Source organism: Motacilla alba, chromosome 8 (genome assembly GCF_015832195.1).
Source record: "Motacilla alba alba isolate MOTALB_02 chromosome 8, Motacilla_alba_V1.0_pri, whole genome shotgun sequence".
Lineage (NCBI taxonomy): Eukaryota > Metazoa > Chordata > Aves > Passeriformes > Motacillidae > Motacilla > Motacilla alba.
Window position 1 is genome coordinate 802753 of NC_052023.1, and position 24860 is coordinate 827612.

The 24860-nt window shown below is 53.6% G+C and overlaps 1 protein-coding gene across 4 annotated transcripts in view; it reads left to right on the plus strand.

The window, feature by feature from the left end:
- Window positions 1-24860, plus strand: part of LRRC7 (leucine rich repeat containing 7) — a 103848-nt gene that overhangs the window by 1945 nt on the left and 77043 nt on the right. The window contains exon 1 of one of the 4 annotated variants that reach the window (XM_038144329.1): window positions 768-2021. The exons of 1 other annotated variant lie outside the window; for it this stretch is intronic. In XM_038144329.1, coding sequence (XP_038000257.1) covers window positions 1862-2021 — 160 coding nt within the window. In that variant the 5' untranslated portion in view covers window positions 768-1861. Of the gene's footprint in view, window positions 1-767; window positions 2022-24860 lie in introns of those variants that run through there. 2 more of the 4 variants (XM_038144326.1, XM_038144328.1) reach the window with 2 other exon arrangements.

Sequence of the window (24860 nt, forward strand, 5' to 3'; positions counted from 1 at the left end):
GACATGGCAATCCCTGCCAGGACAGGCTGGGGCTGTGTGGTGGTGGCCCCGGAGTCACCACTGAGCCACCCCCAGCTCTGCGCTGTCCCCTGGGCCAGCACCATCCCCTGGGGCTGCCGGGGCCCGGGCAAACCTGGGAGAGGCCTGGGATCAGGGATGGGAGGCTGACGGACAGCAGGGCTTCAGAAATGGTGCATTTTATCCTCCTGGGCACTCAGGGATTTTTTTCCTCCTGGAATCCAGCTGACACCCCCTCCCCTGCCCAGTGGGGAGCAGCAGCTCCATCCCCGGGGCTGCTCAGGAGCCCGGCCGTGCTCCAGGGCTGCCCATCCCGGCTGTCCCCACCTGGGAAGGGGCTGTGAGCAGGTGGGGGAGGAACTGCTCCCCTGCAGGGTGTGAATCCATCGGGCTGATGGTCAGCACTGGGAAGATCCGCTGGGACACAGCTGGGGGCGGGAAGCCACCCCCCAGCAGCCCCAGAGGTGTCCCAGGAACATCCAGGGCCACTTGAGAATCCCAATTAAGGATTTCGGCGATGCGAGCCCGGCGCAGCCCGAGCTCCTCGAGGTGGTACCGAGCCCTATTTAAAGATTTCTAAGAGCCACGATGTGTCCTTGGTTTTCATCTCAGCTCCCTCTAATTTTAGCGTGGTTTCCGTAGGCTCTCATTTGCAGATTGCATCAAATCCTAGGACAAGGCTTGCAGAACTCGGGGCTGGGTTTTTTTTTTTGGTTGGTCTTTTTTTTTTTTTTTTTTCCTGGGAATGCAGCAATTTGTCGAGAGCAGAGAAATCCTCCGTGTTTGACTGGGCAGAGCCGCCCCTCCTGGTGCGAGCTGCGGAGAAGTTGGGCGAGGGAGGAAGGTGGAGGGATGAGGAGGGATGGCTGGAAGCAGCTGGGAATGAGGCTGGAGAGCCCCGACGGCCCCGGGGAGAGGCTGCTGCTGCCAGGGCTGGAGCCAAGTGCGAAATTCGGGGAAGAAAGGAGCCTTAAATCCCCGCGCTCTGCGAAGGGGGAGCAAATACCGTGTTAATGGATCAGGTTCTGGCGAATAAAGAAGAAAAGAAGCTGTAAGCTCAGGAAGGCTCTTTTTTATTATAAGGAGGAGAACGTTCCTCATCCTTTAGTTCCCTTGGATCCGGAGTGAATGACTTTAGAGCTACAGGAGTTTAAGCTCATCGGAGGAAAACGGTGCTTTTAATTTTTTTTTTTAAATTTTTTTTTCTTTCCTTCCCGAATATTTTGCTGGGGAAAAGATCTAGGAAACGAGAGCTGGAGCCAAGAGAATCCGTGGAGAGCAAATGAAACCTTTCCTAGGCTAGGAAGCGGTGGTCAGAAATAACCCGAATTTGCCTGAGCCGGGGGAAGGGGAGCACGGAGCGCATCCAGCCCCGGCAGGCGGGATGTAGGGAGCGGCGGTGGGACTGGCAGCGCCGAGCACATTCCCATGGCCGGGAATCCAGCGCTGGGCTCCGCATCACGTGCATCGCCGGGCTCCGCTCCTGCTCCCGGCGTGCCGGAGATGTGAAGACGTCCTTGGGAGGTCTCGGGTGCTCGGCGGCTCGGATTGAAACAAAGCGATCGGCCGAGGGATCCGCCGGGAATAGAATCCGGGATCGAGGAGCCTTCGGACAGCCGCGGGAGCTCGGGAATCGTCCCCGCGGGACGAGGGGACGGCGGGGCAGGGAGAGCATCCGTCCCTCTGCCGCTGCCGGCGGCTCCGGCACCCGGCGCGGCCCGCGGCTGGATCCGGCGGGATTTAACCCTCGGCTCCCGGCCGTCGGCCCGGCCCTGGATTGTTCCTCGGCGCCGCTCCTGCCGCTCGGACCCCGCTGCTGCGGCGGCAGCGCGCCCCGGCAGGGATGGCGTGGCACGGGCACGGCGGCGTGGCCGAGTTCCCCCCGCGGGCAGCGCGCCGAGGCAGCGGATGCACCCCCGCCATGAGCCACGGCAGCGGCCGGGAGCGGGGCCGGCGCCGGCGCTGGGTGTCCCTGCTGCAGAACCCGTCCCTGCTCTGCAGAGGTGCTGGGGACACGGGGGGGACACCTGGGGGCTTGGGGGGACACCTGCGGGGCTTGGGAGGGACACCTGGGGGCTTGGGGGGGACACCTGCGGGGCTTGGGAGGGACACCTGGGGGCTTGGGGGGGACACCTGCGGGGCTTGGGGGGACAGACCCTGGTGGCTTTAGGGGGACAGACCTGCGGGGCTCAGAGCTGCTGCCACGAGGGGACACGGCTCCGGGGGGGACAGATCGTGGTGGCTTTATGGGGACAGACCCCGGTGGCTTTAGGGGGACAGATGCTGTGGAGCTCAGAGCTGCTGCCACGAGGGGACACGGCTCGGGGGGGGACAGACCTTGGTGGCTTTAGGGGGGACAGTGATGGCTTTGGCGGGGGACAAACCCTGCTGGGGGTTGAGGAGCTGCTGGCAGCAGGGGACAGAGCTCTGTGGGGACACACCTTGGTGGCTTTGGGGGGGACAAACCCTGCTGGATGTTGAGGAGCTGCTGGCAGGAGGGGATAAACCTCTGTGGGGACACATTTTGGTGGCTTTGGGGGGACAAACCCCACTGGGGGTTGAGGAGCTGGTGGCAGCAGGGGATAGAGCTCTGTGGGGACACATTTTGGTGGCTTTGGGGGCCAAGGAGCTGAGCTGTGGCTGCCAGGAGCTCTGTCTCCAGCCCTTCCCTGGTCAAACCCAGCAATCTCTGCTTCTCTTGCTTTTTCCCCAAGTACATAAAAATCAGCTCCATGCAGACACCTCCACAAGTTCTGTTTCCAGCCCCAGCTTCCCTCTTCCCTCTGCTGCTGCCCTTCCCGGTGCCGACCTTTGAGGAGTCTTTGGGGCAGAGGTTCCTCAGCCCTGGGACGTGTCTGGGAGATGGTTTTGGCCCTCTGCTCCTGCCAGAAGGGCACTGGGGCAGCCTGGACCAGAGGGACAGGTGGGGATGGTGGTGGAGCCATGCTGGGAATGGAGGGATGAGGCTGGGAAGGGGCCACTCCCTTCAGAACCAGCATCAAAATCAGGACCTGGGCTTTGATGGTGCTCCCAGCTGGGGATATCCTGCTTCCATCCTCTGAAGGGGCTGGAATCTCGTGGCACTTTGATTTCTCCCCAGGTATTTGCTGTGTGTGCGGCGTGGAGGCAGCTCTGCCTGTTGTTCCAAGAAATATTCCTACATTTTCCAGCCTGAGCACTAAATTGGTGGCTTTCAGCAGTTCCCTAATTATGTGAGACATTTTTTGTACTTAACAAATGGTTCTGATTCCTGCCAGCACTTCAGCCTGGTGTTCCAGGCCCGTGGGTGTCGGGGAACAGAACATATTTCTGTGTCTGTGAATATGATCCCACACGTTGTCTTAAGTGGGAAAATGTTCACAGCCCTTATATGGAGAGGGAATTTTTTTTTCCCCCTCTAAATCCATCAGTGCCTTCTCCTGCAGTACTAATGCAGTTTGATCTTCCTGGTGCTCTCCAGGCTGGATTAGGAGCCAGAAATACGCAGTGGGCTTTCTTCTTTTCCTGGCAGGAGCGCGGGGCGGCCTGCTCTGCCCTCATTCCAGCCAGGAATTGGGTCTGGAAGTGGGGGGTGCCCTCCCCACCTGCAGGGCTGCCAGGTGAAGGGGCCTGGGAGCAGCAGGTGCTGTTTGTCCTGCAGCTGTGCCTCCCTCCTGCCCCTGGCTGGGAGCTCCCACTGTGCTGGGGGCCCTGCTGCAGCTGGGAATTGAGGGAAAAGCCGGGAATTGAGGGAAAAGCCGGGAATTGAGGGAAAAAGCTGGGGATTGTGGGAAAGGCTGGGATGTGTCACAGCACAGTAACGGGGCCCTGCTCCCCTCTGCTGTGCCGGGGGGATGGTGCCATGTCACACAGGGAGCACAGGAGGTCTGGGAGCACTTGGTGGTGGCCTGAGGGAATGCTGGGGAGAGGCTGGGACAGACTCCTGGAACCGTGGGAGGAGCTCCTTAGGCTGATGGACGGGTGGAATTGCCTTCCAGTGGATTTTGTCCAGGAATATCCACGGCTGCATGAGGTGTTCCTGCCCAGTGGCAGCACTCCCAAATCCTCGGGGGCCTTGTGATGCTCATGGGGGAGCAGGAGTGGAGTGGGAACCGTGCTGGTTCCCGGGAAAGCTGAGGGCAAGGGGAGGATGGCCAGGCTGGGGTGGCCGAGGTCACTCAGGGTGTGGCTGGGGCCGTGCTCCAGGGCTGGGCACAGGGGCAGGATCACCCCTGAGCTGCTGGGAATGCTCTTCCCAAAGCACCCCAGGATCCCACTGGGCACTGCTGGCCAGGCACAGCTCAGTGTCCCTCAGGATCCCACTGGGCACTGCTGGCCGGGGACAGCTCAGTGTCCCTCAGGATCCCACTGGGCACTGCTGGCCGGGGACAGCTCAGTGTCCCTCAGGATCCCCCTGGGCACTGCTGGCCAGGGACAGCTCAGTGTCCCTCAGGATCCCACTGGGCACTGCTGGCCGGGGACAGCTCAGTGTCCCTCAGGATCCCACTGGGCACTGCTGGCCGGGGACAGCTCGGTGTCCCTCGGGATCCCACTGGGCACTGCTGGCCGGGGACAGCTCAGTGTCCCTCAGGATCCCACTGGGCACTGCTGGCCAGGCACAGCTCAGTGTCCCTCAGGATCCCACTGGGCACTGCTGGCTGGGGACAGCTCAGTGTCCTTCAGGATCCCACTGGGCACTGCTGGCCAGGGACAGCTCAGTGTCCCTCAGGATCCCCCTGGGCACTGCTGGCCGGGGACAGCTCAGTGTCCCTCAGGATCCCACTGGGCACTGCTGGCCGGGGACAGCTCAGTGTCCCTCAGGATCCCACTGGGCACTGCTGGCCGGGGACAGCTCGGTGTCCCTCGGGATCCCACTGGGCACTGCTGGCCGGGGACAGCTCAGTGTCCCTCAGGATCCCACTGGGCACTGCTGGCCAGGCACAGCTCAGTGTCCCTCAGGATCCCACTGGGCACTGCTGGCTGGGGACAGCTCAGTGTCCTTCAGGATCCCACTGGGCACTGCTGGCCAGGGACAGCTCAGTGTCCCTCAGGATCCCACTGGGCACTGCTGGCCGGGCACAGCTCAGTGTCCCCAGCTCCTTCTCCAGGGACTCCTGCAGGATGTGCCATTTTGGGAATGAGGTTCTGCATGAGCTCCAGCTCAGTGATTGGACCTGTATTTGTAGGAATTTTTCTTGGGATCACAGAAGAGGGATTTCTGTGTTTGTTGATCCACGGCTGCAGATGCTGCAGTGTTTTTCTCGGGATTTTTTTTTTTTTTTCCCCAGCAAAGCCACTTCTCAGGATTCCTGCAGAAATACCTGGGAACGAGGCCACACTGACAACTGGGAGCACCACCAGCTTCCCAGCCTGGGCACAGAAAATCCTGGAAACAAGGAATTCTGTGCATCTTCCAGGGCTGTCCTCGTCTCCACCTGCCAGGAAAAGGCACTCTTTCCACGGGATGTCATTCTCACTCTGCTGGATGAACATTTCCAGTTGTGATGACAACCATGTGGGAACTTGGACAAGTGGAAAAGGGAGCTCCAGGAGCTGCCAGGCACAGCCCTTTCATCAGAGCTGCTATTTTGGGGGGACAGATTCAGCATCAGTAGGTGTGAGGCAAAGTGTCAGCCTGGATTTAATCCTTGCCCAAGACATCTTGGCTTTGGAGCGGTGACTTTGGATAAATCTCATTCCCAAGGTCACTCTGTATCCACGGGGAGGGCTGGGAAGATCCACCCACAAAGCAGCCGTCTGATTGGTTTCCTTCTTCAGATTTCCTTTAGTCCAGCTGATTTTGGGGGAAGTACAAACCAGGGCAGGAGCAAGGAGGCAGGAGAGTGGCATTCCAGGGAATTTTGGAGTCCTTTTCCCTGGAGGTGACACTCAGTGCTCTGGGCTGGGGACAAGGTGGGGATTTGGCGCAGCTGGGACTTGGTGACCTTGCAGGGCTTTTCCTCAAGAATTCTGGGATTCTGTTTCTCAGGATTTGCTGCAGTCTCATCCACAGGGCTGGTGAAGGCAGGAGAAGCTCATTGGTGTGAGGCCTGGGATGAAGCTGGCGTTGGGTAAATGTGAATTCCGTGGGCTGGGTGTGATCCTGCCTGGCCACCTGAACTCACCGTCCCACAGAGGGACCAACCTCTCCTGCTGGCTCCGGCCAGGAGCACCAAGAGAGCCTGAAACTGTGGGGTGGGAACAGCTCTTAGTGCTAGGCCACTTGTTTTCAGCGGTGAACTGTGATTTCCAGGGATTATTTGCTTCCCAGGGAATCCTGGGCAGCTCGTCCCCACATCCAAACCCATCTGCTTTTCACTCAGCCTCATTTAGTTCCTCTCTGCCCAGGATTTCTGAGCGGGTGCAGCAGATCTGGCTCTGAGCTGTCCCGCAGGTTTTTCTTGCTCTCTGGAATACCCAGAAGGTCAAATCCCATCCTCTGTGTCCTCACAACTTACCTGGAGTCAGGAGGGCTCCACGGAGTGCATCCCTTGGGTGCCAGGGCAGGGCAGGAGGGTGCTGGACCTGTGGGAGCTTTTGAGTGAATCAGCTGCTCTGGTGAGAGACTCGTCCATGTTTATCCTGAAAAAGCTTCCCAGATTTCCTCTGGAGCAGCTACAACCCAGCTAATTACAACAGGGATCAAAACGGGAGTTTATAATGGAAGTGAGAATCAAATTAAGAGAAAATAAAGCAAATAAATATTGAAATAGAAATAAACCACAGAGTGGTGGCTGCTGCCACCATTTAGCTGCAGATACAACACGAACACTTCTTCTTAATTAAGGAGTGGAAAAAGCTAATTAGCAAACTGCATCACGGCATTGTTGTGGAGATGAGGGCTTTGTGATTAAAGTTGCTTTGAGGAAGCAGGCCAGGAAAGAAATCCAGGTTTCCTGGAAGACCTGTAATGATTTTGTAATTGATTTCCTGGAGCAGGATTCTTAATTTTATGGGATTTTCAGCTGCTTGTGCGTTTGTGATTTATTTGTCAACAAGAGGAGCAAAAGCCAGGTTTGTTTGGAGCAGCTCTGGGAGCCCTGGGCCAAGGTTTAGTGGGTGAAGGGCAGTGGATGGAAAGGAGCTTGAGCTGTGGTTTATTCTGCACAGGTGAATTGGGAACTTGGATGGAACGAGAGGAGCTTTGGGGGTTGGGATTAAAGGATCTTTCACAGAACCCCAGAACACGCTGAGCTGGGAGGGACCCTCAGCATTACTGAGCCCAGATCATGTTTCCCACAAAACCTAAGTGGGAATCCCAAAAAAGGGGGAAAACACCCCAAAAATCTGTGGAGCCCAACCCAGACCATCCCACAACCCTGTGCCTCGGAACAAAAGTCCCGCAACACCCACAAAAGTTAAAAAAAACCTCAATTTTAAACAGGTTCAGACAATTCCAGGGCGTGTGGAGAAGCTGAAAAGGAAAGGCATCCTTTTCCACAGGAGCCCTTGGACTGGGCAGAGTCCATAAGAACCGGGAATGAGCTGGACCCGCCCTGGTTTGGAGCAGCCCCTGGCAGGAGCCCACCCCACGCTCCCCTCAGAGTGACCCTGTCGGTCCCTGGGGCGAGGTGGGAGATGCTTGGTGGCCTCGGGGCAGGGGGGGACCTGTCCCCTGCAGGTGTGTCCCTTTCCCCACTGCTTGGGAAGCAGATTGTTCCCTGTGCTCCGAGCCAGGCTCCCGCTGCTCGCATTTGCAGCCTCATTTCACCTGGGACAGTGCCTGGAGCAGCCCCGTGGGATCCTGGAGCAGCAGAGCTTTATGGATGAGATAATCAGCAGCTCCTGAAAGTGATTAAATAGAGGTGGCATCTCCAGTCGGCGTCCTGGGGTGGTTTTGCCAGGTTTTGATGGATTATTGGAGTGTTTTCAGGAGACTTTCCATGCTGGGAGCAGCAGGCAGAGCATTAAATCCAGGAATCCCAGGGCCTGCTGAAGGTCAGCATTCCCTGGGGCAGGTGCCGGGCTGTGCATCCAGCACAAATATTGCAGTTTTTACATTCACGGGGTGGTTTTTGTGCTTTTTCCTCCTGTTTCCTCAGTTTAATTGATGCAGCGTTCTGTGAAATGAATGGGGGGAGAAGCTACGGCAGAGGACAAATGTTGGGATTTCTCTGCCGTGTATTCCCTGTCTCCCGTGAAGCTGTGGCCTGACATTTGCATTGCTTCCTTTGACCTTTCGGTAGAGCAGCTTCTCATGGAATTCCAGAGCGGTTTGGGTTGGAAGGGACCTTGAAAACCCATCCCATGCCATGGCAGGGACACCTCCCCTATCCCAGGGTGCCCCAGCCTGGCCCGGGGCAGGCGCAGCTGCTCTGGGCACCCCGTGCCAGTGGGAGATCTTAAAATCCAGGTTTTAAATTTAGCACCATCAGCAAAGTTCTCCAAAGACTCCTCTGACCATTTGCCCTCAGCTTGGTGGTTTCCTGGGAGGACAAAAAATTTGTCATTCTTTAGAAACACTGAGCTCTTTAAAAATCCCATGCCTTTAGATGCTGATGGTAATTAGGAGGGTTAATTAAGCAGGGTTTCCTGGTGGGTGAAAGCACAGGAAGGTGAATGTCCCAGCCTGATTTGAGCTGCATGGAAGGACCCTGAGCAGAGCTGAGGCAGCGTCACTGTCCCCTGCCACTGTGGGTGGCGGTGGCAGGAGGTGACAGCTGCCACCTTGCCCACGCTGTGCAGCTCCTGTCCCCTCCCTGAGCTCCTCCTGCAGCACCAGGAGCCTGGGATTCGTGGGAAGCCCTGGAGGCTTTGCCAGGCACTGCTTCAGGGGTTTGAAGGCTGGCTTGGAGCAGCAGCTCAGCAGCTCTCCAGCCTTGATCCCGGCTCAATTCCACACCAGCCTGGGCTGCCATTCCTGCCCATCCCATCCTTGATCCCAGCTCAATTCCACACAGCCTGGGCTGCCATTCCTGCCCATCCCATCCTTGATCCCAGCTCAATTCCACACCATTCCTGCCCACCCCAGCCTTGATCCCAGCTCAACTCCACACCATTCCTGCCCACCCCAGCCTTGATCCCAGCTCAACTCCACACCATTCCTGCCCACCCCAGCCTTGATCCCAGCTCAACTCCACACCATTCCTGCTGGCCCCAGCCTCACAGCAGCACTCACCAGCATTCCAAAGCTCACCCAAAGCCCATCCATAAATCAGGGATTAAATCTGGGAGTGCCAGCACAGAATATTTAGAGATTTTAGGAATAGGAGGCTGTGTGCTTTGGCAGCTGGGGTTTGGTTTGGGGATATTTTTTTTTTGGCATGGCCAGGCGCTTTCCTTTCAATTTTTTTTTGGGTTTTTCCCTTTCCAGTTTGGTCAGAATAAGCTTTGTTTGTTGGGAGCTGAACAGGTCTCTGTGCTTGATGGCTGGGTGAGGGATTTGTTACCCTGTGAAGGGAATGACACTGCGGAGGGAGGATTAAACGCAAGGCTGGTTATTTTACATATCCTGAGACTTTTCACCCTAAAATGGAGGTAAAATCCCACTTTTAGCCTGGGGAAAAGCAGGAATTTCTCCATGGAAAAGGTGGTCAGGCCTTGGAGCTGCCTGGGGAAGTGGTGGAGTCCCCATTCCTGGGGGGATTTCACAGCACCAATGGAATAAAGCTCCCTGTCCATTCTCCACACTGGATTTGGGGTGAACTCCAGCATTTGGTGATGTAAGAATTCCAGCAATTGCACAAGAAGCTCTCCGGCACTCTGACTGTCCCTGAAAGGCTTTGTTCCTTGTGATGGTTCCCAACATTGCTTCCAGTTTCACAGGTTTTAAAAATATCCTTCCCAGTTTTGGTAGGAGGAAGTTTTCCCGCAGGAAAAGCGAAATCGCCATAAAAGGCTTGTTATTAAACCTTACGAGCTCAGTGTTTTTAATTTAACTTGTTACATCACAGGAGTGCGAATTCATTAAACTTCCTATTCTTATATGTGGGATCTATTTTAGCTGATGAATCTCGAAGAAAAAGGTTGGAGATGCGTCAGCAGCTCCTGTGGCTCTCTGGGAGGAAAATATATGGGATGAAAAAGGAGTGGATGGAAGGCAGGGGAGCAGTGCCTGTGTCCTTCATCCTGCTGGAGGAAGAGGAGGGAACAGACCCAATCACAGCCTGGGGGGACAGCTTGGAGTGCTCTCCTTCCCTTTCCACCCTCTGGGTGTGTTTCATCCTCTGCCAACATCTCACATCTGAGGCTCTCCTGCAGCTTCACGGGGAGCAAGTTCACTTTACAAGACCTGAGCTGTGCAAAACGGGGCTTTTATGGGTTTTATGCCAGGGCAGGAGAGCGTTGCTGTGGGGCTGGTGCTTCCGAGTAAATTTCCCTCTGGTAAATCCCCTGTCCCCTCCTCAGGGCATGTGGCACTGCTGGGACAGGACAGGGCCAGCTCTGGGGGTGCTCTCTGCTTTTTATTCTGTTTTTATTCCAAGTGTTGTGACACCCCAAGCAGGTATTGCTTCCCGCTGTCCCAAATCCCTCTGCAGCACAGCATTCCCAAGGGCAGCTGGGCTCCCCCTCTGCGGGCTTGAACTGAAATTTAAACTTTGTTTGGGTTGGGAGGGAGCTCAAATCCCACCCAGTGCCACCCCTGCCATGGCAGGGACACCTCCCTCTGTCCCAGGCTGCTCCAGCCCCAGTGTCCAGCCTGGCCTGGGCACTGCCAGGGATCCAGGGGCAGCCCCTGCTGCTCTGGGAATTCCATCCCAGCCCCACATCACCCTCCCAGGGAGGAATTCCTTCCCAATCTCCCATTGGAGGCCGCTCCCTGTGTCCTGTCTCTGATTTTAAAATCACTTTAAATCGCTTTTCAGCCACTTTGGGGAAAAGCTGAAGTGTCCAAAGGCTCAGAGCTGTTCCCTGGACGATCCCGCTCTGGCTGTGGAGATCCCCACTCACAGTCTGGCTTCTCCCCTGAACCTTTCCTGTGTGAATGCCGAGCTCTGCAGAGCAGTGCCCCGATGCAGCTCCCTGTGCAGCTGGAATTGCATTTCTGGGGTCCCTGATCCCCCCGGTCCCAGCAGCAGGGATGCTGAGGCCGCCCTGGCGCTGCAGGGCGAGAGGCACACGTGGACTGGCATTAATTTTATTAAGCTGCTGTAATTCTCCCTAAATAATGTTGTGTGCTGCTGATTCCATTGCGCTGCGCAGGATCAGTGTCAGGCTGCCAGGCCTGTCACTATTCCCCTTATCCCATTTTCTCCAGTAATTCCCTGCAGCAGCTGCCTGCTCCCTCCTAATTCCCTTTGCCAAGGAAGTGCAGTTTGTCACAAAAAAAAAAAAAAAAAGTGTTATTTTAGTTATAGTTTAGTCCTTGTCTCAGAGCACAAGGGCTCCAGAGAGTTACAGACAGAATCCCAAAGATTTTTGGAGAAGAAGCACCATGGAAAGCAGGGTTCTGCAGGGAACATTGGCCTGGACTAGTTCTTGCTGAAATAAACCCCCAGAAATTCCCGTAAATTCTCATTAATTCAGTGTTAGAACCACCACAGAGGCATCAATATATTCACTGCTCCAATAAGCGATCAGTTAATTTTATTTCTCGATTTCTTCCCAAAATCCTGGCCGTGATCAACAGGGCCTGAGCTCTCCTGGCTCCTGTTTGGGAAGCAGGGAAATTCCTGCAAAATGTGGCAAACCCAGCCAGAGTGGCTTTTGTGTGCTGGAATCCACTCCAGGCCACCCCCTGCTTTCCCAGGGATGATTTAACACTCCATAAATCAGGACGCACACCCGAGCAGTAAAAAGGGACAATATCTCAAGGTACCACCGAGAAAAGTGACATTAGTTACAAACTTAGACAGTCGGTGTCACCCTGATTGCTTATTTAGGGGAGAAATAATTCACCCAAACTCGGCAGTGAGGGGAGGGGAGCTGCCATCCCAGGCTGGGAATTTTTGGCAATTTAGTTGTCAGGAAAACGCTGCTGGGAAATACAATTTTCCTGACTCCCAGTACCTGTGGAATAAAGGGATTTTGGGGCTGAGGGTGCACCTTGCACTGGGGGAACGCACAGTGGCTCTTCCTTATCTCCTGAATAAGGAAATCTATTTTAAGAAAAGCAGAGAAATCCCCAGTGCTGCTCAGGGACTCTGGAAAAGTCTCCCTGTGGATGTGGACTGTGCTGAGGTGCTCCTGAGACACCAGGACAGGATTTGCTGCCTTTCCTCAGATGTCTGGAGAAAATCTGAAGGAAAATGATGTGAAGCTGCTGCTCTGGGTTAATTTAATTTGATTTCTCCCTTACACCAGTCACTCCCGGGCAGGAACACCTCTCAGGCGGTTGGAGGGGCAGGGCAGAAAGCCCTGGGAATTCCAAGCTGTGCTTTCCTGATCCTGGGGCCAGGGGTGGCTCTGGGGGCGTTTTGGTTCTCTGAGAGCCTCGTGGTGCTGAGGGCAGCAGGACACGGCTCAAAGCACGGAGCAGTTTGCTAATTAAGGGCTGTGCTCGGAATGGAACCTGGGGGAAGCTCCAGGGGAAGGGAAATGTGTTCATTTTAGCCCTGCATTTGTAACTGCACAGCTGGGAGCAAGGGGAAGGAGCGGGGAGAGGCTCCAGCTCAGGCTGCGCAGGAGAGCAGCGAGTCCCTTGCGCTGAAATCAGGCTGATTGCTGGGATTTCTTGGGGGAAAGGAGAGGGGAGATTCCTCCAGGAAGCAAAGCAAGAGGGAAAAGAAAGGATTATTCATTTATTCCTTTGCCTGAAGAGGAGCCAGTCCTGGAGGGCTGGACCCGTTATTTCCAAATCCTCGGTGGAGATAATTGGATAACTAAAGATAAATATCGTGGTTGAATTCAGTGCAAATTCGTCTGGTTTACTTTAATCTTTCTAGGCTCGGGTTCAAGTTTTGCTGTTCAGCTGTGCTTTAATGAACATCATTCCGGCTGACCGTGCATCCTGAGCTTGAGGTGGGATCCTGCGGGATCCTCAGGTGCTGGATTTGTGCTGGGCACTGAGGTGTGACAGGAGCTGAGCGCTGGGAAATCCCTCCTGCATGGCCTCTGGCAGGAGGCCCAGCTGGGGAGGGCTGCAAAAGGCAAACCTTTGGACATGTCTGTTTTAAACCATCGAGCTCCAGGCTTCCCAGTGCTTCTGAAACTCTCCTTTATTTGCTGCCATTTCTGCTGTCGTGCTACCGATTTTGAAGTATTCAACAGGGAGTCACAATCCTTTGGATTTTCTCAGTGAAGCCCTGGGGGTTGTTTGTTGGACGGGGATTTGAGAGTGATGGACCCGTGGTGCCAGCAGGAGGAAAGGGAATTGCACAGGACTGAGGGGCAGCAGGGAAACAGGGAGGCACTGAAGGTCAGCAGCTGTGTCTCCTCGAGGAGCTCAGCTGGGAGTCCCACGCCTCCCTTTCCTGCTGCTCTGTGCCCACCTGCTCCTGGCGGGGGGACAGGTGATCCTCACTCCTGGAACTCCTGCCTGGGAGTGCTCCCCAAAAGCATGGAATCACAGAATCACTGAGATGGAAAAGCCCTCAGTGCCCATCGAGTCCCCCAGCACTGCCAAGGCCACCCAAGAGCCACAACCCTGGGGCTTCAAATCCCTGCAGGAATGGGGACTCCACCCCTGCCCTGGGCAGCTGTGCCAAGGCCTGAGAGCCCTTTCCATGAAGGAATTCCTGCTGCTGTCCTGCCTGACCCTCCCCTGGCACAGCTTGAGGCCTTTCCCTTCTGTCCCATCCCTCTTCCCTTGGGAAGGGACCAGCAGGATCTCCCCAGGTGGGCCCAGAGTGACAAATCCGTGTGTAAGGATGTGGCGTGGGGTGAATCCTCTCTCTGAGCGCCTGGGGAGCAGCAGCAGGAAGGGCTGATGGAGCTGCCTGGGCAGCAGGATGGCTCCTGTGGGAGCTGGCATTCCCAAAACCCCCAGTGAAAACTGGCATTCCCAAAACCCCCAGTGGGAGCTGGCATTCCCAAAACCCCCAGTGAAAACTGGCATTCCCAAAATCCCCAGTGGGAGCTGGCATTCCCTAAACCCCCAGTGAAAACTGGCATTCCCAAAATCTCCGGGGGGAGCTGGTCTTCCCAAAACCCCCAGTGGGAGCTGGCATTCCCAAAACCCCCAGTGGGAGCTGGCATTCCCAAAACCCCCAGTGGGAGCTGGCATTCCCCAAATCCCCAGTGGGAGCTGGCCTTCCCAAAACCCCCAGTGAAAACTGGCATGCCCAAAATCTCCAGGGGGAGCTGGCATTCCCAAAACCCCCAGTGGGAGCTGTGCTGGCTGGGATGCAGGCAGAGCTCTCTCCATGGCCTCAGTGGGAAGCTGGGATGAACTCTTCCCGTGGAACCCTGGTTCTTGGAGTGACTGAGGCCAGCCAGCCCCAGCCTGCTCACCCATCCCTTCCTCCTTCTCCATTTCTTTCCCTGTCCCCCTTTCCAAGCCAGGATCACCCCTCAGACCCCCCCTGAGTGCTCTGTGCTGCTGTGGAGGTAAAGGACACCCCAAGCTCTGCTGGGAGAGCAAAGCAATTCCCCTCTTGGATCCCAAAAATTCCAGTCAGTGCCCTGTGCTGTGCATAAGGAGAACGTTGGGAAGTGGGAGTGAAATCCCTTGTGACAGGAGCACATCCCAGCCTCGGAGTGTTCCCAGTTCCAGGGGCCCTGAACCAGTCCTGCGATGGAAACAAACCAGGATTTTACCATTTAACCAGGAGCTCCATCCTTTCTTTCCTGGCTGGAAGAGTGAAAGTTGTGTTGGGTTCTCTTTGTCGGAGCAAAGCGGCCGGTGACAAAGAAATCGGGATCTGTGAGGGAGAAGGGAGAAGGCCGGGAAGGAGCTCCGTTATTCCAGGGAAGGAATTCCATTGTTGTGTGTGGAGGAGCTGAGTGGAGCAGCAGGCAGGAGTAGCCCTGGGCACTGAGAGATGTTTTGCACCACTGAGTGAAAATGGGCTTGGCAGGGTTGATGTAATTCCAGTCATCCCCTCCGAAATCTGGAGTCCCCCTGGAATTCTCTGCTGGAAGTGCTGGGGATGGGCACGGCCCTCAGGGGCAGGGTGGGATTGCTGGGCTCTGGCAGGGCAGGAGCTGGATTCCCTGATCCTTGCGGGTCCCTTCCCACCACCCTGTGCTCCTCTGACTTGTTCCCACGTGGAATTGACCCCTCTGGAATCCCACTCCTGGAAAAGCTCCCTGGGAGGATCCAGCCTGGATGAGAGGCAGCCGGGGCCTCACAGGGAGCTGGGGCTGCCACATCCCAAAAATCAAATCTGTCCTGGTATCCCTAAAATCAAATCCGTCCTGGTATCCCTAAAATCAAATCCCTCTTAGTATCCCTAAAATCAAATCCGTCCTGGTATCCCTAAAATCAAATCCCTCCTGTAGTCCTAAACCTGGTATCCCTAAAATCAAATCCCTCTTAGTATCCCTAAAATCAAATCTCTCCTGGTATCCCTAAAATCAAATCCCTCTTAGTATCCCTAAAATCAAATCTCTCCTGGTATCCCTAAAATCAAATCCCTCTTAGTATCCCTAAAATCAAATCCGTCCTGGTATCCCTAAAATCAAATCCCTCCTGGTATCCCTAAAATCAAATCCCTCCTGTTTTCCTAAACCTGGTATCCCTAAAATCAAATCCCTCTTAGTATCCCTAAAATCAAATCCCTCCTGTATCCCTAAAATCAAATCTCTTCTGATATCCCTAATATCCACCCTCTCCCAGTATCCCTAAAATCCAGGGAAAGTGCATCTGGAACTGGCCTCGTGTTCCTCCCATGAAAATATCCCTGGGTGCTGTAACAACCGCAGGCTGGTGAATTCATATCCCAGAAAACTCCCAGCATTTCTGGTGATGCAAATCAGTAACGTGGAAGGAGATGGGGGGAAAAAAAATCCAGCAGGTTTTTGGGACAAATTTCTTTCCCTGCGTTTTGTAGGATGTAAATCTCCTTTGTGACAAGAGAGCTGTTATCACCGGGGGCTAAAACCCACCAAATAAAGCAGTTTAAAGGTTCATTCTGCTCCCAGAAAAGAGCTCCTATCATTCCCATTACTGTCACTCTGAGTTAAGTACGGAGGATGCACAGGAAAGAAATTTCAGACTTTTAAAATAACATTTTTACTATGAAAATGAACATAAAATTATCAAATTTATATTTTTAAATATATTTATTTAAAATATATCTCCCTTTTAATTCTGAAGGGACTCAGTTACATAAAATATTTTCCCAATGTTTCTTTAGTTAAAAGGCGAATTTTAAAAAATATTTACAAGTAAATAACAATAATTATGTAATGTGCATTTATATAAATATAAACAGACATTTATAAATGCCTCATGTACAAGTAGATAAATACGTACATTTATTAATACAAATATGGACGTAAAAATACATAAATACCCAAACCACACAGAAATTTAAATATGTAAACAAGCAAATATAGCTTAATATACCAAATCCAGGGCTATTTCCATATGCAAACCCGCAAGAATAAACAAACATAGATCATGTGAACAGAGATATTTCAATATGGAAACAAACTCTTACAAATGCAGGTGTTTGGCTTAGATTTTGTACTTTGCTTTCTTTTTAAGCACTTCCCAATTTCTGGGCATCCTGGGTCCCAGGGTCTGGGACATCCATGGCATTCCAGAAGGGGTTTGTCCTGGGGATTGCCTCGGGGGCACTTGGTGTGAGGAAGGTGGAAGGAGTGGAACTGGGGGGTATTTGAGGTCCTTCCCAATCCAAACCAGTCTGGGATCCTGGGATCCCTGTTTTGGGGGAATTCAGAGATGGGAGGGAAGCGCTGGGAAGGGAATGAGGGATGTTGGAGGCGTGAGACTCTGCAGCCCCTGCTGCTGAGGGGGACAGCTTGAAGGGAGGATCCACGAGGAAAATGTTCAACCTGAACAGAAAGAGAGTGGAATCATCACAGAATCCTGGAATGGGTTGGGTTGGGAGGGAACTCAAATCCCACCCAGTGGCAGCGACACCTCCCACTGTCCCAGGTGCTCCAGCCCCAGTGTCCAGCCTGGCCTTGGGCACTGCCAGGGATCCAGGGGCAGCCCCAGCTGCTCTGGAATTCCCATCCCAGTCCCTCATCACCCTCCCAGGTGATGTGAGGTGAGGCGAGGTGCTATTCCTCCCCAATATCCCATCCACCCCTGCCCTCTGGCAGTGGGAAGCTGTTCCCTGTGTCCTGTCAGTGGGGCAGATTAAACTCTCTGTTGTCTGGCATTTTCTTGGAATCCAGGTGGGTGTGAGGGTGGATCCGCTCACCCCGCGTGAGGGGAGTCTGGCATTCCCGGAGAGTCCCAGGGGACTGGCCCTGAGGGTCCCCAGGGTCCCACATTCCCAGCTCCCTGTGTCCTGTGCTGTGGCTGCTGGAATGGCTCCAGCCCTCCGTGGGCAGTGCGCGAGTCCTTTCCTGTGGAAACCACGGGAACGGGGCGGGAGAGCAGCCTGGCTCCCAAGGCCACATCCACAGGCAAAGCAGGCAGTGGTACGCGTGGCTCCGTTCATCGGGATCCCGTTCCCGCAGCAGGAGGGCAGCTGGGCACTGTGGCTGTCCCGGATGCCGGGTGAAGTGCTTCCCGTGGTGTTACAGCTGCAGCCGGGCCAGGGGGGTTTAGGGTGGATTTTGGGACAGGTTCTTCCCCCAGAGGGTGCTGGGCACTGCCCAGATCCCCAGGGAACGGGCACTGCCAGAGCAGCTCCAGGAGGGTTTGGACAGCGCTGCCAGGGATGCCCAGGGTGGGATTTTGGGATTGTCCTGTGCAGGACCAGGATCTGGACTCCATGATCCTTGTGGGTCCCTCCCAGCCCAGGATATTCCATGAGTCTATGATCTGTGCATGCCAGGAATGGGGCTCAGCATCCCGGGAGGCCCGGGTGCAGCTCCAGAGCCCAATTCCCATCTCCAGGTGCTCTCCTGGATGGCTTCACTAGCCCAGGGAAGGGTTTGGGGGCAGGAATTGCTGGACTGGGAGTGGTGATCCCATGATGGATCACCTGTGTCAGTGGGAGCATCTGGGCTCTGGACAGGGGAACTGATGGGATGGGATGGAATGGGGTGGAATGGAATGGAATGGAATGGAATGGAATGGAATGGAATGGAATGGGGTGGAATGGGGTGGAATGGGATGGAATGGGGTGGAATGGAATGGAATGGAATGGGATGGAATGGGATGGAATGGAATGGAATGGAATGGAATGGAATGGAATGGAATGGGATGGAATGGGGTGGAATGGGATGGAATGGGATGGAATGGGGTGGAATGGAATGGAATGGAATGGAATGGAATGGAATGGAATGGGGTGGAATGGAGTGGAATGGAATGGAATGGAATGGAATGGAATGGAGTGGAATGGGGTGGAATGGGGTGGAATGGGATGGAATGGGATGGAATGGGATGGAATGGGATGGAGTGGAATGGGGTGGAATGGAATGGAATGGAATGGAATGGAATGGAATGGAATGGAATGGAATGGGATGGAATGGGATGGAATGGGATGAGCAGGGTGGGCAGGAGCAGTTCCAGGGGGAGCCACATCCATGTCTGCAGGGAGAAGTGCCCAGGAAGGAGGTGGGGGAGCAGGGATCCCTCATTCCTACTGGACTGCAGGATGGGAGCAGCCCTGGGAAAATGAATGGAGCTGGAGCAGGGGGGGGTCTTTATTGCTTTCTAAGAAGAAATTTAAAAATAATTAATAAGAGAGGAGAAAAAAGACCAAAGGAATTTCCAGGAATGACTCCAGGTCTGTGTTCCCCCTCTCCTTCAGGGAGATGGAGTTTCCCACAGACAAGTGAACTTCCAGGCTTTTAATGAGGTCACTGAACAGAGAGTAACCCCTGAGAGGATCTGGGGTGAAAACAGAGAGAAGCCTCGTGTGCTGATCCACTGGTGTTAAATATCCAGTGAAACAGCTGGGATGTGGACGTGCAGGGATTTGGGATTCCTTCCCAAAGCGCCGAGCACAGCTGAGTTCATTCTTGGCTTTCTAAGGAGCACAAAAGGTGAAACCACGGCCAAAGCCTTGTCACAGCTGCAGAACTCCCTGAGGATTCCTCTGTGCCTCTTTGCTGCAGCCAGTCCAGCAGCAGGCAGAATTCCTGACCCATCCCTGGCAGTGCCCAAGGCCAGGCTGGAGCAGCCTGGGAACAGTGGGAGGTGTCCCTGCCATGGCAGGGGTGGCACTGGGTGGGTTTGGGGTCCCTCCCAACCCAACCATTCCCTGATTCCAGCACCCTCTGACAGAAAACCCCACACTAACAGGAAAATCCTTTCTTAAAATTCCTTTTAGGAGAGACACCACAATGTAATTGAACCAGTCAGAGTGTAATTGCATTTACACATTTAAAACGTGGCATTAAAGAGGTTTTAATTGGGATCTAGCCAGGGCCTCTCCCAGGAGCAGAGATCCTGGTTTTCCCTGGCTGCAGGCAGGGGAATTCTGCCTTCCTTTCTGCGAGCAGAGGCCTGGTGCACCTCAGTGGGCATCCAGAGGGAGGCCCTGGTGCTATTCAAGGGTGCCTGTGCACTTTCCCCAGGTCTTAGCAGCTTGGTAGCTCCTGAATGGACACCCAGGGACTGATTTCCAAACTGGGCCTTAACCTCCATCCATAAAAGGCACATTCAGCTCTCCTGAAAGACATTTTTTACCTGCAAGTTGGGTAATTAGGGATTTAATCACCCTGCCTCCAGTGAGGAGAATGTTTTTTGCAAGGAAAAAAAAAAAAGCAAAGTTTAAAGGTTTTATTCCAGAGAGCAATTTGCAAGATTGATAGCCTGAAATTACTTGTTTGCCTTAGAAATGAGTGGATGGGAAATGCATTGGAAGTCATTCAGGTATCCAGGAGGGAAGGCAGGAAATGCAGGAATGACATGGTTTCACCCCAAAACACAAACCTCTGTCTGACAGAGGGCCCAGCTCACCCAGCGCTGGTTTTAAACCTTCAGAATCAGAATTATTTTGACTGTTGGAGGCAGCACTGGGATTCCAGTGCCTTGCGGGGGTTAAGAGCATGGAATGGTTCAGGTTGGAAAAGCCCTCTAAGATCATGAGTTCACCATTCCTCCAGCACTGCCCATGGCCCCAGCTGCCCTAAATTCTGCACGTTCCCCCCAGGTTCCTGTGGGAAATGAAGTGGGATTTTGCTTTTCCAGCAGGTTGTGTTTGATTCAGTAGGAAATCCACAATATTACAGAGAGTTTGGCGCCCGTTACTCCAGCTGTCCCAAAGTTGGTTTGCCAGAATGGGAGGCAGGGTGGGGAAAAGGAAAAGGAAAAGGAAAAAAAAAGGAAAAGGAAAAGGAAAAGGAAAAAAGGGCACTGCTGGGAGCAAAACGGTGCAGGAAGAAGGAATGGGAATATTCCAAAGGGGATGTGTGGCGCTCAGGTCCTCACCTGGGACTGGGGAGCTGCAGTTCCTGGGGCATATATGCAAATCCAGGAAAGTTTGGGCAGTTTTATGGATAATTATGGATAATTAGGATAACGTGGAGTGGCCATTTGCTGTGTAGGTGTGAGCTCCTGGCAGATCCTTAGGGCTCAGGATGGGAATTTAGTCAGGAATATCCCTTTCCTTGATGCCATTTGCTCCCGGAAGGTGATTTTATCCCGAGCTTTCTGGGTCAGGCTGTTCCGTGCTGGATCCATCCACGGGCACCAGGCTGTCCTTGGATTTCTCCCTGCTCTCCAGCTCTGGCAGAGAAAGGATTTGCAGAGTGTGAGTAAGACATCCAAAGAGTGGGGGGAAAGAGAGATTCCCTATTATTAGTGATGAGTTATGTAAGGAGCGCTTGGTTACGAAAGAACGGGACCCTGCCACATTGAGAGATGTGCTGCAACTCCTGGTGCTCTCCAGCAAATCCCATCTGTGCTGCTCGCCCCATCCATGCCTCTGCAGCAGAAGGCACTCCCTGAGTGCTGGGGGAATCACCAGGAATGTGCAGCCTGGAAGTGATCTCTGCCTGCTCGGAGCCTGCGCTTATCCCAGAGAGCTGCCACTCAGGGTTAGGAATTACAAAGTCCATTCTGGGAAGGAAATGTTCTGCCTTTGGCCCTTTGGAATGTCTTTTCCAACGAAATCCATGTTCCGTGTAAGGCCTGGAGGGTGACATCCCACGCTACGGGCTGGATGTGCCTGCAGGTGTTTGGTGTTCTGAGCAGGAGGAAAGCTGTCCTCGGGATGCCGTGGGAATGGTGCTCTCCAAACAGGCATTTGGGATACCCAGAGGATGGGTTTCACCTCAGTAACTGTGGCCTTAAGAAGTTTTTGAGTGGAAATGGGTGAAGTCCTCACGGGTTAACGAGGTGCTGACTGAAGGTGCAGTGTAAGAGCGATTAAAAAAAGGGAATAAATATTCCTTAGGCCATGTTCAGGGGTATTTATAGCCAAGAATGGCCAGAACTCATGATTCTGTGTTTAAATACAGCTGCTAGCTGCAGCAAGAGCTCCTCAATCATTCATCCCACCTTTAGTGGACAAATTTATCGTGCTGTTTGCTCGGTTTATCCCTCCCCTCATAAAAACTTCAGGAGGAGCTGGAACTGCTCTGCTGTTCCCCCAGAACTGGGGGTCACTCGTGTGAGGCTGAGCTCCTGCTGCTGCATCTGCTGCCTCTGCTTTACAGGCACAGCAGCAGCAACACCCAGACCTGAGCAGTCTGAGTCATTTCCAGGATATCAACCCACTTTTAATTGTTTATAAATTGACTGCATTAAACGTTTGATTGATTTTTTTTTTTTTTTTTTTACCCCCTAGGCTTGGTTCTGGATAATTTGTTTTGTTGTTGGGGTTTTTTGAAGTTTGGAGTTTTTGCAGCTGAAGGCCAAATGAAAAATCCCTTTTTGTCTTTAGGTGTTGTCAGAGGAGTTTTGAGCATTCTGGGACCTGGTGCAGAACAGGGAGATGTGGCAGTGAATAATTCTGAAGTTAAGTTGCTCCTCTTTCCGCGTTTATGAGGGAGAATTCTGGCCTGTGTCATGCACAGATCTTTTGTATCCTTGGTGGACTTTATTCCTTGCTCAATTCGATTTTCAGAGCGCTCCGGGCTCACGTCAAACTGATCATCAAAGCCTGGGTCACATTGTGCTCATAAAAATGGGTAAAACCGGGGTTGGGAGGGCAGCTTATTTTGGGCACTTCTTACCTGTGAAGTGCTGATTTCCCAGCGATTTCCCAGCTCCTCTGGAAGCCGTTTTTGGGGCACTGAGGAGCACAATGTGTGCGCTCACCGCTCACAATGCGAGCGGGGCCGAGCGGCCCGGCCCTGAGCTCCCGGGCTGATTTTCAAATGCTTTCAAATATTATTGTCCCCGGCCTTATAAATATTATTTAAAAGCCTTTCTGAGAGCGCTTTTGCCCCGGGGCTGCTGCACAAAGCTCCAGTGTTCTGGGGGATAATGCAGACAGGGCTTTTAGATAGCGCTGCTTTCCCCGCTGGCTTTCTTCTCCCGTCCTGAATGAAACCATTGCTGCCGTGTGCTTTTTGTGCGCCTCCTCTGAGACGTGGCCTTGTCCTGGGCCCTGTGTGACCGTGGCTCCGGGTGGCTGGTGCTGCCTGCCTCGGGCAGCTGCCAAGAGCCGAGGCTCAATCCCGCAAGACAACAAATGAACAGGAGCCGTTGTTGGGCGAGCTCAGCCTGGGGAGGTTTCTGCCTTTTCTCTCAGACCCATCTGCATTTTCAGGGTGGCACTGTCTGGTTCCCACATCCCTGCTTCTCCTCTTGTGCTTGTGGCTACTCCTGGCAGAATCCTCTGCCTTTCTCCGGGGAAGGTGCAGAAGCCACAGCCTGAACATCCTCCTTGGAGGAGAGATTTGGTTGCCTGGAAACTACAGCTGAGCCAACTGGAATTTCAGTTCCAAAGGAAATTCTGGGGGTTCTTTCTTATTTTCCTTCTTTTAGGTTGGAACAAAGGCTGCAGAATTCCTTCCAAACTGGCCTAGAAGTGCTCAGTGGAGGCATTTCAGTGCCATCTGATGCAGATGCTGGATGTAGGGGCTGGTGGAGGATACAGAACATTTGCATGAGGCAGGGTTTTGGTATTCCGTCCTAGAAAGGTTAAAATGGATTTTCTGGAGCTGATTGAAAAACTTTGACACCTCCCACTTGGGAACCAAAACTCTCAGAGGAAAATATTTGTATGGCAAGTTGTATTTTTGGCAAAATATCGTCCTCACTTCAGAACTCCATGGCTGGGAAAATTTAGGGGATTCAGGTTGTTTCTCCAAGCCCAGCTTTGGGTTTTCTGTTCACCCTGAAGCCAGTCCAGTGATTTGTTTTTAATCCTGGCCTGTTTTATTTCCAGCTGAGGGGCACTGCCTGTTTCTCCCCTCGGTTTTCAGGTGTAAAATGTGGGACATTCCCTGTCAGCTGCCGCAGAGAACAGGAGGAAAAGTGTTGGAGCAGCAGTGGCCAGGAGGGCTCCTCCTCTCCCTCCCTTCCCGTGGGTGCTGGGGGATCTCGGAGGGGATCTGGGGACACTCGAGGTGCAGGGCTGTGGCAGGAGCTGCCAGGGCTGTCACCTCCCGGGGACACTGTGATCTGCTGTGGCACAGCGCAGATTTCCCGGCTGGCTCCGGGAACAGGGCAGGGATGGGAACTGGGTCAGGGCACCAGGAATCAGCTCTGCTCCCACAGCATGGACCCGAGGCAGAGGAAATCTGCTCTTCTGTCCTGAGCCCCCTGAGCTGCTCCTCCTACCTGCTCCCAGTCGGAGGGAAGGGATGGAGGCTGGTGCTTGGCGTTTCTCTGGCATTGTGCTGGAGCTAGTATTAATTTGTGGTGAAGAGCAGAGAGAGAGTTCCTAAAAATAAATTACTGGAGGACTTCTCCTGAGATGCACACTGACTCCTTCCCCCTCTCCCTCTGGCATTTTGTTCCACCCTAATTCGTGGCATTGACAAATTTAGGGGTGGCAGGGTTTTATTGCTGTGTTTCTGTATCAGCACCAAAAGGAAATCAATGGAATTTATCTTTGGTCTCAGATGAACAAGGGGCAGTGGCTTCCCACTGCCAGAGGTGGGATGTTGGGAGGGAATTCCTGGCTGTGAGGGTGGGCAGGGGCTGGAACAGAATTCCCAGAGAAGCTGGGGCTGCCCCTGGATCCCACGGCAGGGGTGGCGCTGGATGGGCTTTAAGGTCCCTTCCAACCCAAACCACTCTGGGATTCTGGGATGGGATTCTGTGAAATCTTTGCTGTAGGAGTTCCCTGTTGTGTTCATGGTGTTGAGACAGCAGAATTCACCTGTTGGCAAGTAAATTCTTATTTATCATTATCAACCTTTCCTAAAGGGCGTGACTGGGTCGGCTCAGGGACAGCACAAAGCTCCCATTTTCAAAGACACAGCGCAGCCCTTTTTTGTCAATTTTAGGTTCTTTTCCTTTGCTTCCTGCATTTTCAAGGGAACTGATCAGGCTGGGCCTGTGCTCAGGGTAGAAAGTGCAAATGAAAAGCTCCCAGCTCCAGCACTGCTGCAGTGACTTCATTCAGAGCAGCCTTTTCAAAGCAGGTGCTGACCTACTTGCTTTAAACTGGGCCCTTTTTAACTGTACTTAATTAAAATTTATTCCTTTTTTTAACGGGCTCCATGAAAGCCCTTTGTGCATCCCAAGGGTCACTACCTAGAAATGGGAGCTCCGGGAATGGTGTCCCGGGAGCCACTCCACTTTTCCCCTAATCAATTGTCCCATGCTGGCATTCAGAGCTGTTCAGTCGGTGCACATGGAAGCCTTTGTGGTCCTGGAGGGTGCTCAGCAGCACTCCCTGGGTTTTCACTCCTAACAAAAGGGAGATAAGCGTCGGGAATGGTGGGGATGGATTCCCTGACAGCGCAGCCCTCGGAGCTGGAAGCGGTGCCTGGAGGGTGCAGAATTCCCAGCGCTATCAGGGCTTCCCCATTCACTCGGGAACAAATGT